Source organism: Bufo gargarizans, chromosome 4 (genome assembly GCF_014858855.1).
Source record: "Bufo gargarizans isolate SCDJY-AF-19 chromosome 4, ASM1485885v1, whole genome shotgun sequence".
Classification (NCBI taxonomy): Eukaryota; Metazoa; Chordata; class Amphibia; order Anura; family Bufonidae; genus Bufo; species Bufo gargarizans.
Window position 1 is genome coordinate 243,769,569 of NC_058083.1, and position 27,352 is coordinate 243,796,920.

The following is a 27,352-nucleotide window of genomic DNA, read 5'->3' on the forward strand; positions in this document are numbered from 1 at the left end:
TTTTGGAACTGTCCCTGCAGTCTCCCTGCACTCTCCCTCTCCAATATTCTTCTATTAATTGTTTTCAGTAACGCTGTCCCTGGCTTATGAGCACTTACCACGTCTCTCCCTATGCTCAGCTTCGGTTAACACTAGCAGTGATGATAAAATCAGACACTGCTATCATTTATATGTGTAGCTAGTTTCTATATAGTAACTAGTCGCTATTGCTCATAGTAATGTTGACACTGATGCTTGTTATCGTCTAAATGAATTTGTTACTAAGCCAAAAAGCATCACGTAGCATTAACTTTTTTATTTTTCTGACTATTAACAGTAACATAACCTTAGTATTGTACAGAACTGTAATTCGGTACCCATGAAGGTTTGCCAAGCACTACTATACCACTGTGTGCAGGTATTTGTGCCATATCCCATTGAATATCATATTATTGTGGTAATCCTCCAATATTCTAATTTACTCAGAACCACTAGAACTCCATTACAGTTTTTGAGGCCTTGAAGGCTATAGACACCTTTGGGAATAATTTTTTTTATTATTGACTTGTACTCATTTTGAGCAAAAAAATATTTTTTAATTGGTCTGAAGAGGAAAGGATATGTAGGCCCAAATGAGTAAAATGTAATCATAAAAAAATTCAGTGACTTTTTCCCGCTCACGGCAGTGGACTGGTGTGGGCAGGGAAGGGGACCTGTTTCAGGAGTAGAAATGGCTAAATGTAAGACAACAAGAAAGCTGGCTTACGTTTAAAATGGCGCTGGCGCCTCTACATGGTTCCAGCGGATCCTTCGCCAGCTATGGGTCTTTATTAAGACCAGCGTCTAAAACGCCAGTCTCAATAAATGTGCCCAATAGTCTTTAGTCTTACAAATCTATGTTGGTGATTAAAAACAATTGATAACCCACTGTCATGGGTTAACAATGAATGGTAGAGCACAAGACCAAACACCAAAGAATGTTTGGTGTTAAGGTGGCCATACAAATTAGATAGAACAGCAGTTGAACCAACAGTCATCTATTAAACAATTGTTTCTCAGACACAGCCATACACATTTCAGTTCATATTGGCCATTATAGCTGTTCAAACTGACCATACATTTAGAAAACGGGCAATTGGCAAAAGATCTTTCTGAGAACATTATTTCAATGAAAGATCTTTAAGAAAGATTTTACCGGATGAACAATCATTTTGGTTGAAATATTCTACTTTGATATACTTTAGACTAATGTGTATGGCAATATAGAGCAATACTAGCAGAAAAAATTATTGCTAAGGCTAGTTTCACACTAGCGGCAAGGAACTCCGGCATGCTTGCTGTGCTGCCGCCGGAGCGGTAGTCCGGGGGCACTCGTGCACTCGTGGCAGCACGGATCCGACAGGCTGTTCACCTGCCGGAGTTCCTTGCCGCTAGTGTGAAACTAGCCTATGTCTTCAATTCATCCACACTGCTGTTCTAGCTTCATGATAATATACTCTTGATCTGCGCTTCTCGTATCATCAGTAGGGGGTTGTAACACCAGAAAAAGCAAACTGATCTTGCTTATCCACAGTCAATTACCGGCAGATGATTCTTCTCACAATCCTTAAACACTCCGTCTCATTCAGATAAAGACATGAAGCCTCCGATACAGGAATGATGACTTGTGGTCCATAGGGACCACCCATTACTAAGGCCCGCTTTACATTGCGTTTTGCAGTGATTGCTGAAGGTATAAGTGTACAGTAGCATCTGTCGACTACAAGCTCTAATTGTAAAATATAAGTATATTGTATGTATACTTTTTCACTGGATGCCTTAGTATGGAATACTGCAGTCTGCTGTGCTAGTCCATACAGCAGAAAACAGTACCAAACAAGTAGAGACCAATGGGACAGTCTTTTGAACTGTGTCTGGGAATGGGGTTCTTTGGATATGTTTGACTTATTCACTCTTTTCCTGCACATACAAAAGTTGTGTGCTATTATGTGAAACTGGCTATAAGTGGGCTGGTCAGTTATGGGACCCTGGTGACATCATTCTGACTGACACATCACTACAGTGGCCTATGATTGACCATGTGACAGTTATCATGCAGGTCTGCAAACAGATGTAACAGGGAACCCGAACAGCATTAGGTGAGTATATTGAAAACTTTGTTTTTGGCTGAATTAATTTTTTTTATCCCTAAAACAAAAACAATCCAAACAGAAAAAAGGATAATCAACAAAATGTAGCATAATCTCCTTATGTGTCTTTGTTATTTGTTCTTGTTTTGTTAGATATCACAATTGTAGAGTATGAAAAATACAAAAGAAAAGCAGTACATTGTTCTCTCAGGCTGCAGCCATGCTTACAATCCCTCCTTCTTATCCCTCTCATGCTAGTGCACTTGCGCCAGAAAGTATCGGGGGAAGAGGCGTGGTTTAGTCTGGATACATTTTGTCAACACAGCAAGTGTGGTCATTTTGTTGGAAGTAATCTCTTAGTTAGTAATAGCACAAAATAGATTTGATTACAACCATGTGGATCTGTAATCAACTACAGAATACAAAATCTATCAAGATAAATCCCCTTCCCCACTCCTAACTAGCATCATGGCTAGGTAGATTTGCCTTTAAAGTACCTGGAAAAGCTAGGTTACTACTATATAGATCTGTAATGGAGTCTGCGGAAAACTAAATGTTACAAGTAATGAGAGAAAGAACGCAACCAGCACTGCTACATGTGCCTATGTAGTCACTGGAGCGCTTTAAACACTTGGATCCCGAACCTTCACGGTGGTGCTCTATCGGTGATATATAGCGATTATGGTGATAGCATGAGAAAGAAAGCACCGCGGCACTTACCACTTGTCACAAAGTTGCTGTTTGTAGTTTATTTCTCAATACACATCGTGGATGCAGACAGAACACTGTTTGCGCTGTGTTGCGCTTTGTCAAGCCTTGACAAAATGCAAAACAGCGCAAAACAGCTGTAGTCTATTCATTCACCTGTGTACTGTCTACGTCCACGATGTGCATTGAGAAATAAACTGCAAACAGCAACTTTGTGACCAGTGGTGAGTGCCGCAGTGCTTTCTTTCTCATGCTATCATCAGGAAAACTAAATGTACCTAAAAAAATCCCACTCCTCACTCCTAAATAGTGGCATAGCTAGGCAGTTTTGCGTTTCAGGATCTTGAAAAAGGTGGGTTACAAGTATGTTGATCTTTAAAAGATTAGGAAATACTAAATATACTAAGATACGTAATTCCCCCTTTCTCCTCAATATATGTCAGTGAGAGAAAATGCCTTTTCTGATGGAAACCTTCCCCATCTGTTAGAAATCAATTAGCTCGTCCTCTCTAGTGATCAGGTAAGTCATTATAAGTCAAGAGGACAATGCTTTCATTATGGGGTATCAGTGGACATTATAGCAAGAGAGGTATAAAGGAGGAGATCTACAACTTCCAGCATGTCTACACTGTTGTTATGGAGCATCAGTGGACATTACAAGGAGACAGGTATAAGAGTAGAGAACTACAACAGTCTGGACATAAACTACATGTCCAGACTGTTATTATGGGGGCATCAGTGGCCATTAAATGGAGAAGAGAACTAGAAGTCTTAACATTTCAAGGATGTTATTATGGGCTATCAGAGGATATTGCACGAAGGGAGTATAAGGAAAGAACTACAACTCCTAGTATTTGACAACTTTTAGAAGGAAACTACTAACCTCTCACTACACAGCACAGCATAGAAGCTGGAGTTGAAGGAGCAAGTAGAAAAGACTGGGAGTCAGATCATAGATCTCAGGGGAGTTGGGGCAGGAACTCATATATCAGTGCAGGCAGATCGATTTGTCTTCCATGTGGTTAAACCCCGTCCCTCTCCTGAACTTTGTGCTCACTGTGTGTGTGAGACATAAGACACCTTCACCTAGCCGTTCTGTAGCCGAAGATGGAGAAGAGTGGGGGAAAGAAAACTTTATCAGCAAGATTTCTCCTAAACTGCTTATGATAGCAATTTGAGGCGCTCCTTGTAGACATAGCAGTGTGTGCACTATGGATCATTAAATTTATTTGTGTTATTTATGTTTTTTTAGGGTTTAATTTCCCTTTAAATCATAATGTGAGACTCCTCTCCTATGGTATTTGCTGGTGTAGGAAACTCTGTATGGAACTGTCTGTGATTTAAAGATCTACCTGTATACACTGGATTTATTGGAGTGCTGGTTCTTCTGATGTCACACAACTGTATCTTTGCTTTCTAGCTTAGCACAGCTCTGAGCACCATGATTTCCCATGTTACTGATAACCTAACAACACCCATTTGCGTAAGATGTTTACTGGCTTGGCTGATTACCTTGATAGTAATCTCCACTCATCTTGACTTTGCTTATTTAGTGGTCTGTGAGGATCACCTCCTGCTTTGACCTGTTACTTTGTCCAGTTACGAATCTACCTGTTGGTTTTTGCACTGTGCTTCTGGCTTATCAGCCTATCCTCTAACAACTGTTGCTACTAACAGCATTGGACTGGACAACCACAGTACCCAAAGATCCTGCAGTGTTCCTGAGAAAAAAAGACGGGGTACATTTATTAACAGTCATACACCACAGTAGTGGCGTATTCAAGACGCAGATTTTGTCGCACAGTATTTCACAGCAAAATCTGTGAGTTTTCTCGACTTTTCATCACTTTTCCTAGGTGTTAAAAAAAGGGGCAGGGAAACGGGCGGGCCGGTAGGTCCGGCTCATTTATCATTTTCCACGCCAGTGTGAAATGGCTTAAATTTACGCCAGCAAGGGTGGTGGTGTAGATTTAAAGGGGTTATCCGGGTTCAGAGCTGAACCCGGACATACCGTTATTTTCACCCCGGCAGCCCCCCTGAGCCTAGCATCGGAGCATGTCATGCTCCGATGCGCTCCTGTGCCCTGCGCTAGATCGCGCAGGGCACGGGCTCTTTTGTTTTAAATAACACACTGCCGGGCTGTAACTTCCGCCCGGCAGTGTGTTCGGTGACGTCACCGGCTCTGAGGGGCGGGCTTTAGCTCTGCCCTAGCCATTTTACTGGCTAGGGCAGAGCTAAATCCCGCCCTTCAGTGCCGGTGACGTCACCGGGGTTCCTGTCAGCCCCATGGAGAGCCCCGTTACGTCACCGGAACTCCTAAAAATGCCTTTGCCCTGCGCAATTTAGCGCAAGGCAAAGGAGACCATCGGAGCATAAACTGCTCCGATGCTCCTGTCAGGGGGGCTGCCGGGGGGAAAATGGAGGGATGTCCGGGTTCAGTTCTGAACCCGGACAACCCCTTTAAGTTTGTCGCATGGCCTGCTGGAGGATGCACCAAAGTAATGTAGAGGCCTGCGCCTCCACATAACTTTGGAGCTTCCTCCAGTAGTACAGGGGGAAATAAGACCGGTGTGGAAAATAAATGTCCCCCTTATTCTTTAAAGAGGTTGTCTCACTTCAGCAAATGGCATTCATCATATAGAGAAAGTTAATCCAGGTCGCTCTTGTACACTATAGAAAAAAGGGCCACCCTATGTGCACTCCCGACGTCCCAGCCACCAGAGAGGCTGGAGCTTCTTCCTATAGCACGACTACTGCTGCTGAATTACAGGGTTGTCATAACTCGTGGAAATGAGCAGTGTATAATAGAATGGAAAAATTAGACAACCCCTTTAAGAAAATAAGAACTTCAGTGTACTAAGGGACTGGGCCTAGCTTCTTGGTGGCCTCCGCTTCGCTGCTTTCTAGCCCCACCCCCTGGTGCAATGAAGCCCTCATTTTCTCAGGAACGTTGCAACAGATTTTTCACAAGACCGGTATCGTTTTAATCAGCAGGATCAATTCTATAAGACAGTAAGCCTGGCTTAATAGGGTTCAACTTGTAGACAGGTGCTCTTTAAGGGTGAAGAGAAGATAATCCCCTAGACTCCACATCCCTGTCTAGTACAAAACAAGTCCAGTAGCAAGCAGTGGGTGAACCTGCAGATTGATGACAAATTCATAGGCTGTTACCCATTAAATTTATTTCCAATTCATAATTGGGACTGATGACATGCCAACCATAGAATACTGAGTTGGAGTTTTAGTCAGTTGTGACATTTGCTCTTAGGAGTTTGTCACCGGGAAGAGCTCCCTCTATCAGCCCACTGGTGTCCTGTTATGGGCTACCTAACAGACGTGCCAAGTTTTGTCATAGGTCTTATTCCATCCCACAAGTAGTTTGAGTACACAGTACCGTGTGCACAGCAGCAGTCTGTTAAAGCCGGATTACCTGTTCTCTGTGCACGGGTCACATCACCCCCTCAGTGTCACCTCGGTCCACAAACATATTGCAGACTGATCTGTCACCCATGGTAAACTAAATATTTCTTCTTTATTGAAAATACATTTAAAAAAACACACACATATAGACAGTGCTACATATGGATAATTCTACCTACAGGTTTCAGACTGCTATGGTCCTTCCTCATGGCAAATACCATAAGAAAGTACCCTTCATCAGGCGTATTAATTCCTCTGTGGATGGTGCCGTACATACGAAGGATTTAAAAGGGTTTTCCAAGGCATTTATACTGATGACCTAACCTCTAGATAGGTCATCAGTATCTGATCGTGGGGGGTCCACCCGCCGATTAGCTGTTGGAGAAGGCACTGGCATGCGCAGAGGATAGTTCGTCAGTATAAAAGACTTGGAAGACCGCTTTAAGCTAGAGAGAAGGTAAAGTGAAGGTGTGATGACTTAAATACAAAGTTTGGTTCTATAATTGTGATTTTAATGTATGAACTACTGTTGATGTTACGGTATTGTTATAATATACTATTGCTTCCATATCTCGCCCATATGCTCTCAGTTTTCATTATACTTTTATGCACCCTAATGAAGCAAATATGTATGTATGAAATTTCAGTAAACTTTATGATAGGAAGACTAATACCGTTATAAGTAATGAAGTTGTGTATATTATAACTTGCTTGAGAGTCATTTTACATGTTAAATGTTCTTATTATCCTAGCATAGGGAGAGCAAATCTGTTTTCTAATGGTTATGATGCTTAGTAAATTGGATAGGCTGCTGGTATTTACGTGAGATGCTGCCGTCTTATAAATGCTAATGAATACATAAAATGCTCGACTGGGAAATGCAGCAAATATTTGTCAAAAACCATATAATGCTAAAAACGTCACGTCTATCATTTTATATTGTCTGTCATTACTTCTTATTAAATAAGTTGCATCCATATTTTTTCAGCAAATTTGTTAGTGGAAGAACGTGCAAGACAAATGAAAATAAAGGTTCAGCGATATAAGCAGACAGCTGGATCTAGTTCCAGTCAAGAACTGGAGAGAGAGCAATTTTCTAAAGTAAGTACAACGTTAAATGGATTTGATATATGAAATAAGCTTATATTGGTCATTTTTGCAAGGATTTTTAGCGAGGGTTATTTTTGTGGAATATGTGAATGTTTGTTTATAAGAAATTAAAATATCCAATATAAAAACTAAAGCCAGGCTCACGTCACTTTTGGACATTACATTCGCAGAGATGCATTTAGCTGATTGTACACCAATCAGCCATAACATTAAAACTAAATATTGTGTGCTTTGCAGGTAAGCTGCAATACACTGTGGCCCAGATATACTAATGTGTCTGTGCCTTGAATCTGTCTAAAAGTGGTGCAATATTGGCACAACTAGGGTTTCTACACTTTTTTTTTCAAATCGCTTGACAGGGGTGAGGCTTATCAGAAAAGGGGAGCTTTATAAGAAATGGGTGTGATCTAAGAGGCACTATTTTTGCGCACTATTTTTTAGTCTCAAAGTAAGCCCACCCTCCACATGTATTAGTTAGCCTTGGCGGCCCTTAATCTTTCGCCAACCTATCACTACCACTGCATACAGGAAACACAAGATCTGCCAGTTTTCTAGCCATCACAATTTGCCCCTTGTCAAGGTCACACAGCTCCGTATGCATGGCCACTTTTTCTGCTTCCAAAACCAACTAAGGTGCCATGATAAGATAATCAATGCTATTCTCCTCATCTGTCAGTGGTTTTAATGGTATGACTGATAGCAGATGTATCCAACTGTATGACTAACCATTTGCATATGTTGGCCTTTGCTACTGACTCCATAAAAAGTTATCCCCTCAGACAGTAGACATACCTACCTACTTGACATTATTAAGAAGTGCTGACTACCTGTGGGGATGACTGCCACCATCTTGGTTGTGGACTCCTCTTATTATCCAAGACCATTTTTCATTAGTACAAAGTAAAGCTATTACTGAGGTCATCATGTGTAGATGTGTCCTTCCTCACCTTTTCTCTTGGCTCAAAATATCCTGAAAGGACTGGTGCAAGGTGACCAAACTTTGGCGGGTCATCTTTAGCTACTTAAAGGAGTTGTCTAGGCTTTTAGTATTGATGACCTATCCTCAGGATAGATCAGCGGGGGTCATACAACAGTTGTATAAGAAAATGGCGTGTGCAGTGGGTACGTGCCGTCTCTCTTTCTGTTCGCTGTTACTTTGCCATAGACAGCAGCGGTGAGCAGGAAAGGAGACGAGAGACAGCATGTGTGCACTGCGCACGCCGTCTCTTCATACAGCTGATCGGCAGGTGTGTCGGTCGGTCCCCTGCCAATCTGATATTGATGACCTATCCTGAGGATAGGTCATCAATATTAGAAGCACACAGAACCCCTTTAATTCAGACTATCCCAAGCCAAATAGAAGTATTAGGAAGTAGACATTGGTAAGGATTCTGCTATACAGGTATAGTATAATGCAAATGTAAGGACCCATCTAAGTTAAGTCCTCATGGTAGATGAGATCACTAAAACATGTATAGAGAACCTCAATTGGTTTCCATACTGACAGATTAATTCAACCTATAGCCATAAAATACATTAGTGGGGCCTTTTTTAAGAAGATTTGGTTCATTAAATAGCCCCATGATTTTTTTGATCTTACACAATAATATTAAGATAATATGAAATATGAAGATAACTGAGGTGATAATTACAAAATGTGCTTGAGATCAGTGGACCGAATAGAAGCACAACATGTTATGTTAGTAAGAATTACTATAAGAGTGTATGAACTAAGAAAAAATTGATTGCATGCTTTGTTTCAAAAACACCACTATGCTTGTTCATGGATGGTATCTGGTATTGCAGTCCGTTGAATGGCAGAGGTGCAGTACCAGACTCAGCCCATGGACAGTAATAGCACTATTTCTACACATGAAATGTTACCACCTGCTTGATCAAGGCTTAAAAGAGTTGTGGTCGTGGCAACCAGGAACGTACCGAGATCTACCTGGAATGCCCTACTCTAAAGCGGTCAGAGTTGTAACGTAACCGCGTCGTGGAGGGACGCCTGAAAGAGGGCATCCGCTTTGAGAGTAACAGGTGAAAAGGGTGGGTGGGAGGGGAAACTCTGCACGTCGTACGATTTGTGGGAGGGCACTGGCCGTTGAAGTAGGCAACCAAGCCCCTCCCACAAATACAGGCCAATGAATCGGCCTTACACTTGTGGTCGTGGCAACCAGGAACGTACCGAGATCTACCTGGAATGCCCTACTCTAAAGCGGTCAGAGTTGTGCCGTAACCGCGTCGTGGAGGGACGCCTGAAAGAGGGCAAAAGACATACCGGTAGGCAGGAGTACTTTATTACAACGTGATTACAAACCAGACTCTGAAAGCTATTGACATCTCAGTTTCGGGTGAGGTAAGTAACGGCTAAAACACGTGGAGCGCCAACGCCCTAATTTCTGAATAACATGCGCTAGCACCTGATTCTTGGAAGCCGCGGACGCAGCACCTATGCGGAACGAATGTCCCGAGATCGCGGTGGCGTCGCCGCCCAAGCTGGCCACCAGGGAGCGTACGTGGGACACGAACTGATGGGTGGTGAGTGACGCCACCCCAAAGGGCAATAATGGACTATCTGGCCCGGACCCTGACAAGGCTGATAGTAGTTGACAGAACTGTGACAGGGCACCATTGATGAGACGCGGGAAATAAGACACCGGTACTGGGGGCCCCACCTGTGAGGTTTTGGACGTCCTCAGCAGCAGCACGTAACCTTCGGCGTTTTGGACCAGCTGGTCGACTGTGAGAACCTGCTGCTGCCAGGAGAACAAGTGAACTCCCCAGGCCTCAAGAAGCCATAAAGCTAGATAGATGGCGGATTTGAGCACCAGGTTGGGTAGAACCCCAAAAGGATTCCTATCCAGAACGTCATAAAGTCTACGAAAAGGAGCCCTGTGACAGCCTGCCTACGTACTTGGCCCTGGGGCCCGCATTTGCTCAAACCCTCGAGTGCGGCTTTGACAGCATGCATGGAGAACACCGATGTCCGTTCGGGATGATTGATGGAGAAGAAATGTTGCACTCCCGACAGGTATGATCTCACGGTGTTAGGAGAGAGTTTTTTAGTTCTGAGTGGCAGTAGCCAATGAACGCCAGGATGTATTCTACAACTAGATTCCTCCTGAGGACATTCCCCCTGAAACTTGCAAAACGCCTTCCACCCGGTGGTATATGCCCTGGTGGTGTTGGGGGAAAGGGACTTGGAAATCAAGGCGTGGGCCGTCTCTAGGTGACTAGTCACGCTAGGATTAAGGATTCGTGAGGAGGGACGGTAGCGCCCACTACATCTGCCTCTGGCATGACCTGTAAGAAAAGGGAGAAATTAGCCCTTGATAAGGCATCGGCAGCCACGTTTTGTGAACCTGGCACATGCGCGCTATGGACATGGAAGTGGTGATGTAGGGAGAGTAGTACTAGTCGTCTCAAGAGACACATAACATGGGATGATCTAGACGACCCACTGTTTACAATGTCTACCACTGCTGTATTGTCAGACACAAACAGAACAGACTGATTTACCCAACGATTGCCCCATATGTAGGCAGCTACCACAATGGGGTACAGTTCGAACAGTACCGAGGAGTGGAGGAAACCTGGGATCTGTCTCACCTCGGCAGGCCATTCGCCCGCGACCCAGTGGGTGCCAAAAATAGCGGCCAAACCTGAGCTTGCGGCCGCATCTGAAAATACTACAGGAGAATTACACGACAACTCGGGACTGAACAAGGACACCCCATTCCATTGACAAAGAAATTGATCCCACATGTGGAGATTAGCTAAGGCCTGACTATCCAGACACACTGGGCTGTCCTGCTCCGGGCCGTGGCCAGGAGCGCCAACAGGCGGGATATGAACGCCCTGCCCTGCGGAATGATGCGCATGGCAAAATTTGACATGCCCAGTAGTGACTGCAAATCGGCCTTAGTGACCACGGTCGTGACTGCAAACCTGTGGATGACTTCTCTGATCCTCATCAATTTGTCCGAAGGTAACCTGGCTAACATGTCTTGTGAGTCTGGTTCAATGCCCAGAAAGGTGATAACTGTGGACGGGCCCTCAACTTTCTTGGCAGATCTGAGCCCTACCTAGCTGAACAATGGGCCGACCTAGCTTGTCCACGGAGCTGGGGGGGTCTGAAAACATCGAGTGGTCCAGCTGTAGAGCTGGACGGGTACGATGAGGTACTGGCGGCTGACTAGTGACACCACTCTACCGAGTGGAAGAAGGACTGACAGGCGGAACAGGAGGGAGCTTTCAGGCCAGCAAAGTGCCTGCAGAACAGTTCTGTGTCTAAGTTGGACCAATCTGTCACATGTTGGAACTGGGAAAGCGCAGCTGCTGCTTTGGCCAAAACGAACAATGATAGTCGTAAAGCGAATTTCCTCCATACTTGTAACCCAACTCTGTAACCCGAAAGAGGTACAGATCGAGTTCCTCCCTCCTGTCCGGCCTGGCAGAACATATAACATCCCTAAAAGGCTGAACGCCATGACAAATTCTGGGATGGTTAGCTTGCGGTTAAGCCTGTGGTCACGGCCTCTCAGCACCACCGAGACTTCCCCGCAAGCTATGACTTTGTTGTCAGACAAGTCTCTGGAGGCTGTCAGCAATGAAGCGAGGTTAACATCCCTACCCTCAAGGATGTCTTTCCTGATGCTGATTGGCACGAAATGAGATGGAGCCACGTTGGGGATGGCCTGGACAGAACGGGTATCCCCTACGGGATCTGACTACTACCGAAGTCAGACTGTTCAACATGACGTGCAACTGCGCGAGTGACGTCTGCACCGTGGCCATAGGGGGATCGTCACTACTGGGCACTAAAGAGTCTTTCCACAGTCGATACAACTCTGCCTTCCTGGCGGAAGCCGGGAAAGGGACGCCCTTCTTCGTTAGCTCCGACATGAGCTTGGGAATGGTCCATGCACGTAGGGACGGAATACTGCCCCCCTCAGACATTCCTGCTGCGTTTTCGTCCACGGACGCCTCGATGATGTCTGATGCGTGTGACATCACAGCTGTGGAAACAGTAACATAAGTGACCGGCTAAACTGGACGACCACCAGTATCCGTGAAACTGCACGCAAAGCAGGGAAAGGTGTACTGCCCCCGTGTAGCTATGCACACTGACACAAAAGGAACCGTGAGGGAGTGGCCAGGAACCGCCACCCGGAAATACAATACGGGGGAAATGATCTACTTACCTACTCAGAAATCTACACTGACCACCACAGAAAGTTCGTGAAACAGCACAACCTGGACGTGAGACAATGCGTGAGACACATAACCCACTGATGGGCACTTCCTTTCCCCTCCCCCACGTGAACCCCTACTACCTTACCGATAAGCCACAATTACGTAATGAGATCAAGACAACTTGGACCCTGGAAGCAAACAATGAAGGTGTCAACTGTGGATCGTGCCTGCCATGCGGAACCGTGCAGGTAAAACATGGAATGATTGGACATGAGCTGTAAGCTGCAGGTGACCGGTAGAAGGGGTTAGTCACTGGCTAAGATGTACCCCCCACGACCGTTCCGGCGTTGTCACGGATCCCTGCCTATCTAGGTGGCACGGCGGCCCGTGCCAGACTTTAGTGAAAACGCAGAGCATGGCCAATGCGCCCCCCGCATTCCACCACGATAACCGCGTGGGGAGCGCGGAGCTCCCTGGCACCGTGGCCGGAATGGGGGGACCCTCTAGCGCACTGGCCCCTGCCCCACGCCAACACAGAACGTGAGCCACGTGGAGGGCTGCGCGGCTCCCTGGCAGAGTGCCCAGTGCGGGGGGTGCCCTCCGTCGCTCAGGGCCTGCCCACCTGCCGGCTGAGCACTTCTACCGCGTGGGGAGTAGCGTAGCCCTCTGGCCTAAACCGGTGCGGGGGGGCCCCTGAATCAACGCGGGCCCCGCCACATCGGTCAAATGAATGTTGCCGCGTGGGGGGTCACGCCGTTCCCTGGCAGGGTGCCCAGTGCAGGGGTGCCCCCCTTGCTCGAGGGGCCGACCCGCCGCCGGCTGGGCACACCCACCACGTGGGGAAACGGCGCAGCCCCCTGGCATTTAGGAGCCGGGACAGGGGGGGGCCTTATATGAGCCGGCCCCCACCCTTCACCGGTTGAGACGAGCCGCGTGGGGGGTCACGCCGCTCCCTGGCAGGGTGCCCAGTGCAGGGGTGCCCCCCCTTGCTCGAGGGGCCGACCCGCCGCCGGCTGGGCACACCCACCACGTGGGGAAACGGCGCAGCCCCCTGGCATCTAGGAGCCGGGACAGGGGGGAGGCCTCATGTGACCCAGCCCCCCCCCTTATCCGGATAAACTGTGGCCCCGTGGCGCCGCACTCGCTCCCTGGCAGGGCGCTCAGTGCGGGGGCGCCCCCCCTCATCTGGGGGCTGACCCACCGCCGGCTGAGCCCGCCCACCACGTGGGGAGGTAGTGCGACGCTGGCCAGATCGGAGGGGTGGGGGGGGGCCCTGCTCCATCGAGTGTCCCGCCCCCCGCTGGTGAAGTGGAACGTGGTGGACCTGTAAGCGGGGAAGGAGGGGAGCGCCGCCACCGTCGTGGCTCCGCCCCCCGCCGTGGCTCCTCCCCCCCGCCGGAGGAGGGCAGTGTTAGGGAACCCTGTGTGGACGGGAGGAGGGGAGCTCGGCATCATCGTAGCTCCGCCCCCCCGCCGGAGGAGGGCAGTGAACCCTGTGTGGACGGGAGGAGGGGAGCTCGGCATCATCGTAGCTCCGCCCCCCCGCCGAGGCTCCGCCCCCCCGCCGGAGGAAGGCACTGTTCCGGAGCCCAGTGTGGAGGGGAGGAGGGGAGCTCGTCACCGTCGTGGCTCAGCCCCCCCCGCCGTGGCTCCGCCCCCCCGCCGGAGGAGGGCAGTGTTCGGGATCCCTGTGTGGACGGGGGGAGGAGGGGGGCGCAGATACCGCCGCGGCTCCGCCGCCGCCCCCCTTCCCCCTGAATGACGGCCAGACATGGTGCATGAGGGAGCCTGGCCTCCGTGCGGTCCGCCCCCAGCCTGGAGGAAAAGAAGCGACGCGGTCCGGAGCATAGCCCCACTCACCTAGGGGCCAGCCGACCGGACTCCACTCACCTGCCTGCTGAAGACAAAGATGCCAGGTACGAGCGCACGCTTCCTGCAAAACTCTGCACGTCGTACGATTTGTGGGAGGGCACTGGCCGTTGAAGTAGGCAACCAAGCCCCTCCCACAAATACAGGCCAATGAATCGGCCTTACACTTGTCCTAGAAAAACAACTTATCACACATCTACAGCATAGGGGAGTTTCTGATTCTGTTTGGACTTTGCTATGGTCAGCAGTCACAAAGACTTTGAATAGAGTGGCAGTGAGCATGCTCGACCACTGTTTCCTTCAGATGGGAGATACAGGATCTCCGTTTTCATGAGCCGTTGGACTTCCACCAATGACACACTGGGGATAAGTGATAAGTTGGCCTTCTGGGAAAACTCCTTTAAGCTGCCCAAAGACATTACAGATTCCTGTGAATTTCAGTATATGGGACATGCCAGAAAACCACCAGATATTGTCTGATGGGGAAAAGCTAGAAGATAAGTGGCAGGAAGGATCTGTAGAATCTTCCTCTGCCGACACAATATGCACATTTGTCTAAAATCTATCTAATGCTTATGGCTTTCTTTTATCACAGCACTAGGAATATGGGCTTTGTTCTTTCACTTAGACAACAAATAGAATAAAAATATTAGCGTCTGAGTGCAATTTATTAAAGAGGTTTTCCAGCACTACAATATTGATGACCAATCCTTAGGATAGATCTTTAATATCTGATCGATTGGAGTCGGCTCCTAGCACCTTACTGATCAGCTTTCTGAAGAGTCCTCGGTGCTCCGGTGAGCATTCCTCACAGCATACGAAGCACAGTGCTATAAGTCGTATAGTGTCTGTGCTTAGCATTGCCGACTAGTGTTGAGCGTGAATATTCAAATTACGAATATTTATCGCGAATATCGCAACTTCGAGAATTTGTGAATATTTTGAATATAGTGCTATATATTCGTTATATTAAATATTCGTTATTTTTTTCCATCTGAAAACATGTTTCCTCCCTGCTTCTTGCTTGTGGGCCAATAAGTCATTGGCCCACAAGCAACTTAAGCAGGAAGGAATCAAGAGATAAGATGGAAAAAAATGACGAATATTCTAAAAAACAAATATATAGCACTATATTGAATATAGTGCTATATATTTGTTTTTTAGAATATTCGTAATTTTTTTCCATCTGAAGTCATGATTCCTACCTGCTTAAGTTGCTTGTGGGCCAATGACTGTTCACTTCAGATGGAAAAAAATTACGAATATTCTGAAAAACTAATATATAGCACTATATTCTATAGTTCTATATATTTGTTTTTTACCCACTTTGCATTATGCGATTTTTACACTGCAGATTATAATCTTATGCGATTTTTAACATTTCAGATTTAATCTCAAATATGAATATTTGCGAATATATGCCGAATGTTCTACCACATATTTGTGAAATATCGCAAATTCGAATACTGCCCCTTCCACTCATCACTATTGCCGACAAGGCCCATTCACTTAAATGGGACTGAGCTGCATATAGGCCTGTGACTGACAAATGTGATGTCACTGGTCTTCAAAGAGCTGATAAGTGGTGGGTGCCGGGATTTAGCCCCCACAGATCTAATATTGATGTCCTGTCCTGAGCATAGTACATCAATATTATACTCCTGGAAAACTACTATAAGATACATTCTGATAAACTGGGGATTTCACTAGACATGGTGTTCGTCTGAGCTAGTGTGTGAATCCAGCTCTAGCTCTGCCAAGCAGGACGTCCATAAGACAGCTTACTCAGTGACTAGTAACCGCTGCAGCAGAGCCCAGATAACCAGCATTTTTTACAGAGTCACATGTACAAAGGAATTTATTTACGAGCCCTATTGCATCATACTAGGGGTTTAATAATGAGAACATTGCTGACAGGTTCCCTTTAAATTTACAGTAAAAATATCTATGGAAACCGCTCGGTTAGCTTTATACCTTTACGTTTTTAGGTATTTTTGAAGACAAAACGAGGTATGCTTTATAAAGAGAGATGCATACAAAGGGTAGACAAAAATGGAATTCATGACTCTGTATGTGCAATAACTGTGTAAGGTCTTCCATCTTCAGCCATTTGCTACATGGACTTATTTTTTCTTTTATGATTTGGAAGCAGAATTGTTTGTCATAATGAAGATCTTAAAGTTTTTTTATTTATTTCATGAAACTGCTGTTGGGTTGATAAGTACTCTTACCCTCCCAGCCGCCTCCTTGCCAGTGCTGCCCTGTCCTCTTCACCATGCTGCAGCCAGTGACGTATTGTTTTGACTGCAGCAGTTACACCTTGTACACTGCTGCAGTCAATCACTGCCCTACACTGCTGAGGGCAACGATTAGCTGCAGCAGTGTATGAGATTTTACCACTGCAGCCAGTGACGTATTGTTTTGACTGCAGCAGTTACACCTTGTACACTGCTGCAGTCAATCACTGCCCTACACTGCTGAGGGCAACGATTAGCTGCAGCAGTGTATGAGATTTTACCACTGCAGCCATAATAAAATGTCACTGGCTGCATCTTTTGGAAGAGAATGGAGCAATAGTGTTGGATGGAAGGGGGCTTGGAAAGTATAAGTTTGGTTATTATTTTGTCAGACCCAAAGTTTCTTGCTGGATTTTACAAACCTTTGCCATTCATTCTTTAGATTTTTCTTTCAGTCACAGTGTAAGTTTCTTCCGAATACATTTGCCCAGAACAATGAAGCTATGTTCATGCGACAGCGAAAAATGGATGTGTAATGGAGTTTTTTTTTTTTAACGGCCATCTCACATCCATTTTCAGAACAATGGTAGTCTATGGGGTTATTCATTCAGCAACTTTTTGCCGGGCAGGGAATAATGGACATGTGTTGCATGATAGGAAAGTTTATGAGCTTCCCAGCGCATTTACCTGAGTCACTGAGCCAGTTCTCAGGTCTGCAAGTTCATTACATCATGGAAATGTGGCTCTCCAGCCCCAATAGATTAAAATGTGTTATTCAGAAAGCAGAGATTCTTCTATCGGGATGTTTTCCGCCCTTATCTGATTTTAATCTGATGTCTGAATAAAGTATACATCTGAAAGGAAATACTTATGTCCACCCTACAATTTAACATCAAACTATAACAATTTGGAAAAATGCATACAGGTAATGGGTTTAATAAATTGTACACACTGTATTATGTGTTACATTGTAGTTTGTTTAGTGGCTATACAGATTACTGTACTGTGCAGACTCAGACTGGCCCACAGGTGTACAGGTGAATCCCCCGGTGGGCCCCTGATGAAGGTGGGCCGCTAGTCTCCCACCCCCTGCACAAGTGGCACAGAACACAGTAGACTTACTGCACTACATACATATATTCAATGTACAGCACCTCCACCAGCCAATGGTCATATAAAACACTTTATAGATTATTACAGAAACTCCCCAGTTTATTATTATAGACACGATCAGAGATGAGATGACTTCTAGGTATAGGGGAAAGCTACCAGTGTCCTCTTCTTCCCAGGACCTACCTTCTCAAAGTTGTTGCAGGGACCCCCATATTCAGTCATCTGGTAGCCTCTTGCTGCCGTGTGAGCAGGTAATATTTGAATGTATCTATACAGATGGCACCCAAAATAAATTTTACTGAGATCGCCCAGTCCGGCACTGGTACTGTGTGATATCAAACAACACTTCACAAAATGCACCACAAAGAGCATTCTATGTGCAGAGAGTGAGGCAGCAAGGAATGTTGGGAAACCTTAAAGGGATTGTCTCCAGCAACTGGCATTTATGATGTAGACAAAGTTTTTTTTATTAGACACTTACTAATGTATTGTGATTGTCCATATTGCCTCCTTTGCTGGCTCGATTAATTTCCATCACATTATACACTGCTCGTTTCCAGTGCAGACACGGTGACCAGGATGGGAGCTGCTGCGCATGCATGCCTATGCGCACTCCCACAGTCCGGGCCACCAGAGAGGCCAGTGCTTTTTCCTATAGTGTGCAAGCACGACCACCGCTGCTGAATTGTGAGGTGGTCATAACCCCTGGAAACAAGCAGTGTATAATGTGATGGGAAAATGAATCAAGCCAGCAAAGGAGGCAATATGGACAATCACAATACATTAGTAAGTGCCTTGCATTATCTTTCTCTACATGATAAATGTCATTTGCTGAAGGGAAACAACTTTTTTTTACTGCTGAACATACACTCAAATCCATTTACTGCCAGGGATTTTGTAACAATTTTCAGACTTTTGACATGCGCAAAGAAAGCCTGAATTTTAAAATAAATCTTATTATAATTACATACCCATATATTTTCTGAATGGACATACCTGCCCCATTGTGAAAATGCCACCTACCGCTTTACACTCATGACCAGCTTCATGCATCAAACCATAACACTTTGGAAAGATCCATAAAAGTTCATGTTATCGAGACCTTTAGTTTAAATTGTACAAAGTTCATAAAATCCTCTACTAAGGTTACTTTCACACTAGCGTTTTAGTTTTCCGGTATTGAGATCCGTCATAGGGGCTCAATACCGTAAAAAAACACTTCCGTTTTGTCCCCATTCATTGTCAATGGGGACAAAACTAAACTGAACAGAACGGAATGCACCAAAATACATTCTGTTCCATTTAGTTGCGTTCCTATACCGGAGAGCAAACCGCAGCATCTTGCTTTCCGTCTTCGGATGCGGAGCAAGACGGATCCGGTATGACCCCCTATTGACTTTCAATGGAGTTCATGACGGATCCGTCTTGGGTATGTCAAAGGTAATACAACCGGATCAGTTCATAACGGATGCAGACGGTTGTATTATCAGTAACGGAAGCGTTTTTGCTGAACCCTGACGGATCCAGTAAAATCGCTAGTGAGAAAGTAGCCTAATTTGTCTGCTTTACAAAATCATAAAAAAAAAAAAAAAAAAAAAAAAAAAAAAAGAATCTTTGCTACCAAGCCACAGAAACTGCAAGCGAGGTTTGCGAGTGCAGCTAGGGTTGCTGAGTACTGTAAAATTACAGAGAAGTATCGAAATTACAGATAACTACATAGTTTAACACTAGGCTGTGCTTTAACACAAGGCCATAGAATTTCTTTGTGCATTGTTTGATTGATTTGAGCAAGTTCCCCAATTACAGAGAGAGACATTTAAATTTAAAATCATATTTACAGTTTTTTTTCCTGTGTCCTGTACAATGTATAGATTACATTTATATTCCCCCTTTCTATGCAATCTAATGCTCCGTTACATTCACTGACCTGCGATCCCTGTGATAATAATTCATGAAGCAGCCACCGGAAGTAGAAGCACTGTGCGCAGTGAGCCGGCGGCTGCTTCATGAATTATTATCACGGGGATCGCAGGTCAGTGAATGTAACGGAGCATTAGATTGCATAGAAAGGGGGAATATAAATGTAATTTTAACTCCTAAGACTCCTGTGCCCAGCTGTCACGGAAGGTGTACAGAAGACTAGAAGACACAAAATGAAGATCCGACTGACTGGATCCAAAACTAAGGAACCAAAGGGAGAGCCCTGCAACAGACCTGGCTCTCTCCCTAACTGCTCAGCCTATGCAAAAATCTCAATGGTAGATGATCGCATATCCTTGTTCCTCAATTGTATAACACCTGAACACCCTATAATAGTGAGGGGACACGACCACCGGCTCCCTACACTTGATACGGAGGGAGTCAGGGTCACCTGGGATCCAGCAAACAGGAAAACACAAATGAATGAACAAAACTTATCTGTAGAAGACTCAGTAGTAGCATCCAGCATGCACACACTCCAGGAAGTTGTATAAACCGCAAAGTGATGCAGTATGGGGAGGGATTTAAAGGGATGCAATCAGTGCAACTACATGACAGCTGAGAGAGGCTAACGAGATGAGAAAACGAAAGCAAAACAAAAGGAACCTCAAGGAGGAGGTTCTGAAGAACGTCTGTCAGAGCTTCTCAGATGTCTGGTGGTGACAGTACCCCTCCTTCTACGAGTGGACTCCGGACACTCAGAGCCCACCTCAGGATGGGACCTATGGAAAGCCCTGATGAGACGAGTAGCCTTAATGTCCGTCACTGGGACCCACATCCTCTCCTCAGGACCATAACCCTCCCAATGAACGAGGTACTGGAGAGAACCGCGGACAACACGAGAATCCACAATCCTAGAGACCTGAAATTCAAGATTACCATCAACCACAATCGGAGGAGGAGGCAAAGACGAGGGTACAATGGGTTGGACATAAGGTTTTAATAAGGACTTATGAAAAACATTATGGATCTTCCAAGTCTGAAGAAGATCTAGACGGTAGGCAACAGGATTGATGACGGACAAGATTTTGTAAGGCCCAATAAACTTAGGACCCAACTTCCAGGAGGGAACCTTCAATTTGATATTCTTAGTAGACAACCACACCAGATCACCAAATATTCAGGTCCGGACCAGGCACACGTCTCTTATCCGCCACACGCTTATATCTCTCACTCATGCTCTTTAGATTATCCTGAATCTTTTGCCAAATAGATGACAAAGACGAGGAGAAGCTGTCCTCATCAGGTAAACCAGAAGACCCCTCTCCAGAGAATGTCCCAAACTGCGGATGAAACCCATATGCACCAAAATATGGTGACTTATCAGAGGACTCCTGACGATGGTTATTTAAAGCAAACTCAGCAAGGGACAAAAAAGAACACCAATCCTCCTGATTCTCCGCCACAAAAACAGCACAGATATGTCTCCAGATTCTGATTGACGCGCTCTGTCTGGCCATTCGACTGCGGGTGGAAAGCAGAAGAGAATGACAACCGAACCCCCAAGCGAGAACAGAAAGCCTTCCAGAATCTGGAAACAAACTGCGTGCCCCTATCAGAGACTATGTCTGAAGGAATACCATGCAATTTGACAATGTGATCAATAAATGCCTGCGCCAGCGTCTTAGCATTGGGCAAGCCAGGAAAAGGAATGAAATGCACCATTTTGCTAAAACGGTCCACCACCACCAGAATCACAGTCTTCCCCGAGGAACGAGGCAGATCCGTAATGAAGTCCATGGACAGATGTGTCCAAGGACGGGAAGGAATGGGTAACGGAAGGAGAGGACCTGATGGCCGTGAATGAGGGACTTTGGCACGAGTGCAGGTCTGTCATGGTCTTACCTCCTTGCTGTTCTCCTTCGTTTGACATGTGCTGGCGGCCATCTTGGTTTCTGGGTTTCTTGTAGCCTCCCACCCTGCGGCTCCTCCTTCCCACTGGGAGGAGCTGGATGCCTAGCTCATATATATAGGAGGTCTGTGGCTTCAGTTCCCTGCTTGGTCCTCCTGTGCTCACATGCTTCTAAGACTGCTGCTGCTTCTGGTTCCTGATCCTGGCTTCGTCTGACTACCCTGCTGATTCCTGATCCTGGCTTCGTCTGACTACCCTGTTGGTTCCTGATCCTGGCTTCATCTGACTACCCTTCTGGTTCCTGATCTCTGGTTTCGCAAGACCCTGCTTCGGTTTAGCCATCCGTTTGGACTTTTGCCTTACAGCTTTATTTTCAATAAAGCCTTCTTATTTCCACTCATCTCTTGTTGTACGTCTGGTTCATGGTTCCATGACAAGGTCTCGCAGGCTGCCACAAAACCCTCAACCGACTTACGAAGCGCTGGCCACCAGAATCTCCGAGCGATGAGATCCACTGTGGCTCTTGCCCCTGGGTGCCCAGCAAGGACAGTATCGTGGTGCTCCTTAAAAATCTTGTGTCTTAAAGCGAAAGGCACAAACAACCTCCCAGGAGGACAAAGATCAGGAGCCTCTGACTGGGCTACCTGAACCTCTGCCTCCAATTCAGGATAACGAGCAGAGACCACCACGCCTTCAGCCAAAATGGGACCCGGGTCTTCAAAATTCCCACCTCCCGGAAAACAATGTGACAGGGCATCCGCCTTCACATTCTTAACCCCAGGGCGGAACGTGACAACAAAATTAAACCTTGAAAAGAACAAAGACCATCTGGCCTGTCTCGGGTTCAGACGCTTGGCTGACTCCAAGTAGGCCAGATTCTTATGGTCAGTAAACACGGTAATAGGGTGTCTGGCTCCCTCTAGCCAATGGCGCCATTCCTCAAAAGCTAACTTGATGGCCAACAACTCCCTATCTCCCACATCGTAATTTCTCTCTGCGGAGGAGAGTTTCTTCCACACACTCCAGGAAGTTGTATAAACCGCAAAGTGATGCAGTATGGGAAGGGATTTAAAGGGATGCAATCAGTGCAACTACATGACAGCTGAGAGAGGCTAACGAGATGAGAAAATGAAAGCAAAACAAAAGGAACCTCAAGGAGGAGGTTCTGAAGAACGTCTGTCAGAGCCTCTCAGATGTCTGGTGGTGACACCAGCCTTCTGTCTCCCACGGAAGCACGAGTCAGAAGCACAGCGTCTGCATAGCCCCTCTTTTCTAATGGACGGATGGCCCTTAGCAACGCTCTTTGCTGCTAAGGGCCATTTCAGCCCCAGTTTTCTACCAAAAATAAACGTTTTGGCTAAATAAAGTCCATAGCAAAATTCTTACCTATTACTTGCCCTACACCTTAGCAAAAAAAAAAAAATATATATATATATAATATGACAGTTATCCTTTAATAAAATTTGTAAAAAAAGAAAGAAAAAAAAGATATAATCTACAAAAATACAATACAAACAGCAGGTGGCAAAATAGAGCTAAACAAATCCAAAAATCCTTTAAATATATAATTGCTAAAAAACCAAGGTCAGAGAAGGTAGGTCCTCTAAATAATGGCAATAGGGGATGATCACTGAAGATCAGGAAAGTGCAGAGTTACTAAATGTTTTTTTTTTTGTAGCTTTGTATATACAAAAGAAGAGAAAGGAGTTGATATCTGTGGTGCCAGGACTGTTAGTACATCCAGTAACATAATCAATTGGCTAACTGTAGATATGGTCCAAGCCAAGTTAAATAAGGTAAATGTGAACAAGGCTCCGGGTCCAGATGGATTACACGCACACATTTTAAAAGAACTCAGTTCAGTCATTACCGTGCCCCTGTTTATAATTTTTAGAGACTCTCTAAAGATTGGTACAATCCCAAATGACTAGCACAAGGCAAATGTGGTGCCCAAATTCAAAAAAGGGCTCTTGTTTCCTCCACAGGTAATTATAGACCAGTTAGTGTAACTTCTGTGTTGGGAAAAATGAAGTATGTGACTTAATAATATGATAAGTGATAACCAGCATGGGTTTACTAAGGACAGACGTTGTCAGACTAACCTGAGTTGTTTTTATGAGGAGGTGAGTAGAAGCCTAGACAGAGGGACGGCTGTGGATGTAGTTTTCCTGGATTTTGCAAAGGCTTTTTATACTGTCCCTCATAGACGTTTACTAGGTAAAATATGGTCTATAGGCTTAGAAATTAGTTTGTAATTGAATTAAAAACTACTAAAGAACTATTGTGCAGTTTATGGAAGATGTCCAAACGCCACAGGCTGATTTGGACACTGGGTGTTTGGGCATGTGGATAAATGTAAAGTTATGCATAATCTACATGCATCATATGTCCTAGGGGAGGTAACATTGGTAGTCACTTTTAGAAAAGGATTTAGGGTGTACTTGTAGATTATAGATTAAATAACAGAATACAATGTCAATCAGCTGCTTCTGAGGCTACCAAGATATTGTCATGCATTAAACGAGGCATGGACTCTCAGGAATATGCAGTTCAGTTCTGGGTACTAGTTTATAGAAAGTATGTCCTGGAACTGGAAAAAGTACAAAAGAGAGCAACTAAACTGATAGGGGGTATTTAGTCTTGAGAAGAAATATCTACGGAAGGACATGGTTAACCTATTCAATATCATATCTGTACGGTTTGACTTTTGAAAACCCCCCACTGTTTAGCTATTTGAATTGCTGAAGGAAAAGGCACTGAAGGAAAAGAAGGTGTTGCTTTGTAGAGAAAAAAAAACATTGTGTCACAACCAGACATCTGAGAAGCTCTGACAGATGCCTTTCAGAACCTCCTCCTTGAGCTTTCTTTGTTTTGGTTTTCAGTTCCTCATCTCGTTAGCCTCTCTCAGCTGTCTTGTAGTTGGACTGATTGCATCCCCATAATGCATTAGTGTGCGGTTTATACAACTTCCTGGAGTGTGTGTGCATGCTGATCCTATTTCCCAGTCTTCTACAAGATAAGTGTTGTACATTCATTTGTGATTTTATGTTTGCTGGATCCCAGGTGACCCTGACTCCCTCCGTGTCTAGTGTAGGGAGCCGGTGGTCGTGTCCCCTCACTATTATAGGGTGTTCAGGTGTTATACAGTCGAGGTACGAGGATATGTGATCATCTACCATTGGGATGTTCGCATAGGCTGAGCAGTCAGGGAGAGTGCCAGGTCTCATGCAGGGGTCTCCCTTTTTGTTCCTTAGTTTTGGATCCAGTGAGTCATATGTTCATTTTGTATTGTCTTGTTTCCTGTACACCTTCCGTGACACATTGTGGCCCATCCCAAGTTTGCCCTAGACCACCTAGATGTTCCACAATACTCCTGGAAATAGGTTCTATTTAAAGACAAAAGTGGAACTTATGAACAAATACATAAAATCATCTTTGGATAAAAAGAACAGTGCACTACACAACCTCATCCCACCTGTGAAGCATGGTGGGAGAAACATCATGATTAGATTAGAATCTATTTTATCGTAACTGTGCAAGTACAAAAACAAAGCCAATGAAATGCAGTTTACATCCAACCAGAAATGCCAAATATGGTATTATTTACATATTAATACTAAGAATACCAAATGTATAGCACACTTAGAGGACCTTTCACCACTTCTGACATGTCTGTTTTCATACAGTCCTGATCAAACGTTTAAGACCACTTGAAAAATGGCAAAAAATCATATTTAGCATGGCTGGATCTTAACAAGGTTCCAAGTAGAGCTTCAACATGCAACAAGAAGAAATGGGAGTGAGAAAAAAAAATTTTGGAGCATTTAATTTAATGAAAACAACGAATAAACTGAAACAGGCTGTTTTTCAGCTGATCAAAAGTTTAGGACCACACCTCCTCAAAAAACTAAACCCCCCCAAAACAGAAATCTAACTTCCAAACATGAACTCAGTAATGAGTAGCTTCGCCGTTATTGTTGATCACTTCAAAAATTCGTTTCGGCATGCTTGATGCAAGCGTTTCCATAAGGTGAGTGGGAACATTTCTCCAAGTGGTGAAGACGGCCGCACGAATGCCATCTACTGTCTGGAACTGTTGTCCATTTTTGTAAACTTCCCTTGCCATCCATCCCCAAAGGTTCTCAATTGGATTTAGATCAGGGGAACACGCAGGATGGGCCAAAAGAGTGATGTTATTCTCCTGGAAGAAGTCCCTTGTCCTGCGGGCATTGTGTACTGTAGCGTTATCCTGTTGAAAAACCCTGTCATTACCACACAGACGAGGGCCCTCAGTCATGAGGAATGCTCTCTGCAACATCTGGACATAGCCATCGGCCGTTTGACGCCCCTGCACTTCCTGAAGTTCCATTGTTCCACTGAAGAAAAAAGCACCCCAGACCATTATGTCGCCCCCTCCACTGTGGCGCGTCGAAAACATCTCAGGTGGGATCTGCTTTTCATGCCAGTAACGTTGGAAACCATCAGGACCATCAAGGTAAAAAAAATTCTCATCAGAGAATGTCCCATGTTTGGTGCTCTCTTGCAAAATCCAAACAAGCAGTTCTGTGGCGTTCAAGGAGATGAGGTCTTTAAAGACGTTTTTTGTTTTTGAAGCCCTTCAGTCTCAGATTCTGTCTGATGGTTATGGGGCTGCAGTCAGCACCAGTAAGGGCCTTAATTTGGGTCGAGGATCGTCCAGTGTCTTGACGGACAGCCAATTGGATCCTCCGGCTCAGTGCTGGTGAAATTTTTTTGGGCCTTCCACTTGACTTTTTTGTTCCATAAGGCCCCTTTCACACGGGTGAGTATTCCATGCGGATGCGATGCGTGAGTTGAACGCATTGCACCCGCACTGAATCCCGACCCATTAATTTCTATGGGACTGTTCACATGAGCGGTGATTTTCACACATCGCTTGTGCGTTGCGCGAAAACCGCAGCATGCTCTATATTCTGCGTTTTTCACGTAACGCAGGCCCCATAGAAATGAATGGGGTTGCGTCAAAATCGCAAGCATCCGCAAGCAAGTGCGGATGCGGTGCGATTTTCACGAACGGTTGCTAGGAGACGATCGGGATGGAGACCCGATCCTTATTATTTTCCCTTATAACATGGTTATAAGGGAAAATAATAGCATTCTGAATACAGAATGCATAGTAAAATAGCGCTGGAGGGGTTAAAAAAAATATAAATTTAACTCACCTTAATCCACTTGATCGCGCAGCCGGCATCTCCTTCTGTCTTCATCTTAGCTGTGTGCAGTAACAGGACCTGTGGTGACGTCACTCCAGTCATCACATGGTCCATCACATGATCCATCACCATGGTAAAAGATCATGTGATGGATCATGTGATGAGCAGAGTGATGTAACCTCAGGTCCTATTACTGCACACAGCTAAGATGAAGACAGAAGGAGATGCCGGCTGCGCGATCAAGTGGATTAAGGTGAGTTAAAATATATATATATATTTTTTTAACCCCTCCAGCGCTATTTTACTATGCATTCTGTATTCAGAATGCTATTATTTTCCCTTATAACCATGTTATAAGAGAAAATAATACAATCTACAGAACACCGATCCCAAACCTGAACTTCTGTGAAGAAATTCGGGTTTGGGTACCAAACATGCGCGATTTTTCTCATGCGAGTGCAAAACGCATTACAATGTTTTGCACTCACGCGGAAAAATCGCGCGTGTTCCCGCAACGCACCCGCACATTTTCCCGCAACGCCCGTGTGAAAGAGGCCTAACCCT

General features: G+C 45.3%; 1 protein-coding gene across 10 annotated transcripts in view; it reads left to right on the top strand.

Moving 5' to 3' along the window:
• Positions 1 to 27,352, top strand: part of RIMS1 (regulating synaptic membrane exocytosis 1) — a 400,438-nt gene that overhangs the window by 237,353 nt on the left and 135,733 nt on the right. For 8 of the 10 annotated variants that reach the window (XM_044292437.1, XM_044292436.1, XM_044292439.1 and 5 more), the window contains one exon: positions 7,225 to 7,337. The exons of the other annotated variants lie outside the window; for them this stretch is intronic. In XM_044292437.1, coding sequence (XP_044148372.1) covers positions 7,225 to 7,337 — 113 coding nt within the window. The remainder of the gene's footprint in view (positions 1 to 7,224; positions 7,338 to 27,352) is intronic. 10 annotated transcript variants of the gene reach the window in all.